At 43.3% G+C, this 6359-nt stretch overlaps 1 protein-coding gene across 1 annotated transcript in view; it reads left to right on the top strand.

Moving 5' to 3' along the window:
* The window catches only part of TENM2 (teneurin transmembrane protein 2), a 543058-nt gene extending 538760 nt beyond the window's left edge, over positions 1 to 4298 (top strand). The window contains exons 30-31 of the mRNA XM_009890877.1: positions 1154 to 1284; positions 2418 to 4298. Coding sequence (XP_009889179.1) covers positions 1154 to 1284; positions 2418 to 3179 — 893 coding nt within the window. The 3' untranslated portion in view covers positions 3180 to 4298. The remainder of the gene's footprint in view (positions 1 to 1153; positions 1285 to 2417) is intronic.
* Positions 4299 to 6359: the final 2061 nt, after the last annotated feature.

Below are 6359 nucleotides of genomic sequence, written 5' to 3'. Positions count from 1 at the left end.
CGTGTAGGACTCCACACAGCAGCCTTCCATTCTCAAGAGGTGTCATACCTGGCCCAAAGGAGAAAAGAGAGGCAAAAGAGCTCGGGAAAGTATCTCCCCCTGTTTCTCCCATAGATTGGGTGTGATTATTAATAACTTCTGAGAGATGGTAACCAAGGTATGGACAGGACAGGAATACTGCATAGACACCCCAACAAAGCCACTTCAATAGCGATGTTATCATATCATAAGCTGATATTGCACACGACAGCAAAATTATAGCCCTGATCCCTCTCCCTGAGACAACAAACAGCATCACAGGGAGCATATAAGAGCATCATATAGAGCATATAAGAATTTACAAAACACAGCCACGCAAACAAATGAAGCAACATTGTAACCGGCGACTATCTAACCAATATGGGAAATGCATACAAGAATTCATTTGAACAAGCTCTAGCTAAGTCGGTCGTTATTGCAACCCTTCGAGCCCCACGTTGGGCGCCAAAGAAGGACTGTTGTGGTTTGGCCTCAGCCAGCAACAAAGAACCACGCAGTCGCTCACACAACTCCCACAGCCGTGGAAAAAGAAATCGACAGGGCCAAACTCGTGGGTTAAAATAACGCAATTCAACAGAACAGCAAAAGGGAAGATGAAGACGCGATGACAATACCACCGCGAAGCGCACCGACCGGACCCGCACCGCCGCAGCCCACCCCCGAGTGGCGACTGCTCTCCTCGCCCCGGCTAGCGCCTCTTATAGCCCGGGATGGGTCACGTGGGAGGGAATACCTGCCCCCTGCCGGCTCCTGGGGAGATTAACCCCATCCCTGCCGGAACCAGGACAAGTCTATAGGTTAAAGTAGCCACACCAGGAGTTCTCAGAGATGGAACAAGTAAAATGTTCAGATAATCCACGTGCTGTAAAGAAAAAGAACAAAAGAGGTGGTATATCCCTGATGAACTATTTAGGGTAAATTTAAAGTACTATTTCCTGTGCCTGTTCATGGTGGATTACTACAATTCTGTAAAGTGCCACGCTGTAATATAAATTATGAGTTCCACTGCTACATGAAATTATGGAGGTCGAGGATGGATTTCCTAAATTTTTTTATTTCTTGTATTTATTACACACATTTATTTCTCACGTGCCCGCTTACTTTTGATTTTTAGATGTCAAAAGCTGGTTGGTGATGTTTGGATTTCAGCTTAGCAACATTATACCTGGTTTCCCTAGAGCAAAAATGTACTTTGTGTCACCACCATACGAGCTGTCTGAGAGTCAAGCGTGTGAAAACGGACAGGTAGGCAGAAATACGACGTTATTTTTCTTGATAAATTTGCCCCACTCTATGAATAGAACTGCTGGATCTTCTGCAGTTACAGCAGAAGGCCAAGTGTTTATTTCAGTGTAAAATGAAGTGAGTATAGCTAGATTTTATACTAATGAACATATGCCTTTCTTGCCAGCCTTCGTTGTTATCATAATTACAGTGTCATTAGTTTGTCTTTTATTGAGTTCTTCCTTGATTAACAAGTTGTAACTCGATTAACTTGATTAGCAATGACAAAGGGAGACTTTGTCAGGGTAATTTATCATCTGTTGTACCTTTGGTAAAACCATACTAATCACCTACATGTTGCAATAAACTTAGGTCGGTACTTGCTGTACTGCGAAGAAATAGTTCTACTTCTCACCCCGTAATAGGATTTCTCATCATTATTTGTCTGATGCTTTTCATAATTAGAGGCTTCGGTTTGCTACTCCAGTTAACTGCAGTTTCAGCGTTCATACTTATTTGTCAGGTTAAGGGTGGAAAATGCTGTATGCTTTTGATATACCACAGAAATGATCATATAAACCTAACCATACCACTTTCACAGGCTTCTAAGTTATTTGAGAGTCTGAATCCCCTCTTCAGAAATTACTTTGTTATTTTCGAGCCCAAATTTCATCTACTTTCAAAAAGGCTTATATTCATAAGTGTTTTAGTCATATATACTGATTGAAATCTCTGGGCAAAAGTGTCCAGAAGTTAAGTGACATCTTTTAATAGATTGATTCTGTTTTGTTCTCAGCTCTGATTACAATTGTGCCAGACTTGGATCTTACTTATTCTTGTAATGGACATTATGTAATTTGCCAGAATTGAGATTTGTGGTACATATGTGCTGCAAAGGGTGGTTAATGAGAAATATTTCATTTGGTATTACTGATAGCAAAATAATTTGCCAAACGAGTATTTACCTGATTCTGAACAGGATATACATAGTGGTGGGTAACTGAGGGTGGTCTTCCCATAGCGCAGAATTTTTCACTGCATGGCTTTCCTTTAAAAAAGCAAAGCAAAGCAAAGATTAGTATGGGTCTTTGAAATGAGTATTTTCAGATCTATATCTTCTTTGGTGTTTTTTTGTTTTGTTTTGCTCTCCCCAGCTAATTACAGGAGTTCAGCAGACAACAGAAAGGCACAACCAAGCTTTCATGGCTCTTGAGGGACAGGTGATATCTAAAAGATTACATGCCAATATTAGAGAAAAAGCAGGTCACTGGTTCGCAACAACCACTCCTATCATTGGGAAAGGAATCATGTTTGCTGTGAAGGAAGGCCGTGTAACCACTGGCATTTCCAGCATAGCCACAGACGATAGCAGAAAGATTGCTTCTGTCCTTAACAGTGCTCACTACCTGGAAAAAATGCACTACAGCATCGAGGGGAAGGATACCCATTACTTTGTCAAGATAGGCTCGGCTGACAGCGACCTCGTCACCCTCGCAATGACCAGCGGGCGGAAGGTCCTGGAGAGCGGCGTCAACGTCACCGTCTCCCAGCCCACTCTCCTCGTCAATGGGAGGACTCGAAGGTTTACCAATATTGAGTTTCAGTATTCCACCCTGCTGATCAACATCCGCTACGGGCTGAGCCCCGACACGCTGGACGAGGAGAAGGCGAGAGTGTTAGACCAGGCTCGGCAGCGAGCCCTGGGCTCGGCCTGGGCCAAAGAGCAGCAGAAGGCACGGGATGGCCGAGAGGGCAGCCGCGTATGGACAGACGGAGAGAAGCAGCAGCTTCTGAACACGGGAAGGGTTCAAGGTTACGAGGGATATTATGTCCTGCCCGTGGAGCAGTACCCAGAGCTAGCAGACAGTAGCAGCAACATCCAGTTTTTAAGACAGAATGAAATGGGAAAGAGGTAACAAATTAACCTGCTGTCATCCTTGGCTGGATGAATCAGTAGTCGTAACTGTTATCTCCTCTCCTAAGGAGATGAAGACCTAAATGGGGGCACTAGGCTGAGCTACTTTGGGATAGTAAGTGGCAAAAAAGCTCATATTTTTTGAGTTAAATGCTACTGTTCAAGTGATTAAAAACCACATCCTGAAGTGGACTAAAGCCAGACTGAAAACTCTAACCATACAAATTAAAAAGTACCCCTGAAATATTACCCACTTGTTCTGGGTCTAAAGAAAAACAAAAAGAAGGCCTCGTATTGTATTACCTCACTCCATTCACACGTGAGCAAACTAAGAAATCCAAGTGGGCCACTTTCACTAACCAGCTGATGAAACACAGATGATTCAGACTGCTTGTTTGATAAATATCCAAGAGGTTTTCATTTAAAGCAAAATACAGGTGCATTTAAAACATGACTTTGGGGTGATTTGTGTGTAGCAACTGGAGGACAATGAGAATGCAAGTGAGAGCGCACTGGAAATAGTAAAGAAAAATATATTTAAAAGTAACAAAACCACACTTGCACTCTGACCCTCCACTTGTCTGGCCTGAAGCTTAACTTATTCAAAGAGGGCAGAGTGTAGAGTTACATTCAAAATGGTGGCTATAAATCACTACAAATAAATTTCATACTCTGTTTGTCTTTGAAGATTTCCATTGTGGACAGTATAACACAGTTACAGGGTGTAGTCTGTTTAGATTCAGTAGTTTGTTGGTATCAGTTCCAGTAGAGCTGTGGGCATTGTGTTACACTATTGCAAATGGGCACCACGTCAGATCACCCTGTACATACATCAGCCAGAAGGCACAATCACTGTTTCAGATTTAAAAATTATTAGTGTGTTTGTTTGGTCGAGAAACTGAGACAATCACATTACAGTCACCACAGAAAAAAAAAAAAAAAGTCTAATAAGAACTTTGGTACAAGAACTTTTTTGTAATATACATGTATGAATTGTTCATTGAGTTTTTATATTAATTTTAATTTGCTGCTAAGCAAAGACTAGAGACAGGCAAAGATAATTTATGGCAAAGTGTTTAAATTGTTTATACATAAATAAAGTCTCTAAAACTCCTGTGAATTACTTGTCTTCCATTGTGAAGTTTTTTTTGAATGAAAAAAAGGTCAGCGTCTCACTGTCACCTGATGCACACAGCACCTTCTACGTCGAAATGACTTGCTGGTTTCGTACCGTGGATTCTACAGAGGGGTCTCTGGGTAAGCAGAGTCCTACATACACATCACCCAAAACCCTGGTTAGGACAGCAGCAAACCAGTAAATGCTCTAGAAATTCCCTGTCTGCACCTCACGACTACCAACCCTCAAACTGCTGTGTTTGACTCCTGGAATTGGTTTAATTGCACTGAAGTAACCTCCAAACAGTTTGAAAATGCAGTAACATAATATTAAATGGAACATGGGAGGCCGTGCTGTGAGCCAGGAAGTCTCCATGAAATCTGTCTTCTTTGGGAGATTGCTTGTTTCTACCACATTTAAAAATTTGAGGTAAGATCAAAGACCCTCTCCTAAGCAAACAGTCGCTCCCGATGATGTTAAAAGGGACCCATCCATCAGCCGCAGCCCTGCTGCTTTTATCTCCTCTGAGTATGTAGCCAGGGAGCTCTACTTAATTTTGAGAACAGTTTTGCTTTTGGGGTTGCAAATGAGGCTTTTAATGATTCATGATACCGACAGAGATGCTCGAGTTGATTACGGGCATTAACTCACTCCAGGGCATTTTGAAAGCAGAACAGTTCAGTGACTGTGTTGTATAACACCTGCAGCGCTCAGAAAGTGCCTCTCATTTTTGCTGTGCAAACAAGAGCCATCCCGTTCTGACCGGAGCGTTACAGCTCTGTGCCTGCCCTGCGCAGCGCACGCACTGGAACCCCGAGCCCGGTTACTCGCCCTCTGAAGGACGAGTCTGGGTACTTTTCAGATTAAGTCCTGTATGTCCATCGCTGCAGGTGCTTTTCTGTGCTGATGGACTTGAAGTGCTGTTACCTTATCGGACTGTTCTTTACAAGGGAAACCCCTCCAAGAAATACTGTTAATTTTTTTTAATGGAGGCCTCAAACATGAAATCACAAGGTGGAGACCCTTTTCACTATCACGGTTTTTCTGGATTACCCTTGCCCTGTACTGGTAAGCCTCCTAGGTCATTCTTTGGAATGGAATTTTTCTTGCACTGTTGCGCAGTCCCCGATGTCCTTTGTTCTGTCACCATTCTCCTAAAGCTGAAACTCTTCAGAATTTGAGATTCTGCTACTGCAGAAGGAAACTTAGTTAAACTAAAAGTGAAGTACCCTTTTTAATATTGGTTACTACGGGAGGAGATGTAACAGATCGGTAGGGGATGTACTGCCTACCCAGCTCCTTTACAAGTAACACATACATCATCAGGATGTTCTTAAACAGCTTTTCCAGGTGCTCCAGTCACACTAGCTAAACGCTCAGCAGAGACCGGGGCTGTCTGTGGGTTCCAAGCCCTGGGTGCAGCTTAGCACAGCTCCCGTGGAAAGCCCCAGTGATACACCCCAGCTCTTAGATCCAATGAACTCTTGTGCTAGATGTGACTGAGGTGTGCCCAACCTTACCGCTCTGCCACTGCGCTGTCGCCGTGTTTCCATACAGACTCCCCAACGCCGTTAGCAGTGTACTTACATGGTGAACTCTCCCAGCCTGTCCTCTTGGCAAGTAAACTGTAGTTTGTCCAGTTACTTGGAAAACCCTTGTGTGGTGCATCAAAGACGTTGGAAGAATAACTGTATTTTGTAATTATGACAAAGCGCTAGATATTCTCATGTTTGAAAAAACAGCTGACTTTTAGAGGCCATAGTAAAGAGCTTTTCATGTAAACAACAGGGGAGGTAACTGCACTGGTGTGGCCACGGCCAACCGCTTACTGCCTCCTTTCCTGGGGTCCCACCTGAGTCTCCCCTGTTTCTTGAAGTATCTTTTTCTCCCTTTTCCTTTCTACAACCCTCCCTTTCCTCACTCCCCTCAAATTGGTATCTCCTGTTCCTCTCAAAGCTCCTGCTTTTCCTCTCTCCTCCTTGTGAAACTTCTCCATCTGGGACCGGTGATTAACCTAAAGCAATGCCAAGGAGACATGAACTTCTTACGGGAGCATAGTTAAGA

This window comes from Charadrius vociferus, unplaced genomic scaffold, assembly GCF_000708025.1.
Source record: "Charadrius vociferus isolate BGI_N301 unplaced genomic scaffold, ASM70802v2 scaffold108, whole genome shotgun sequence".
Lineage (NCBI taxonomy): Eukaryota > Metazoa > Chordata > Aves > Charadriiformes > Charadriidae > Charadrius > Charadrius vociferus.
This window is presented reverse-complemented; position numbering and strand designations above follow the sequence as displayed.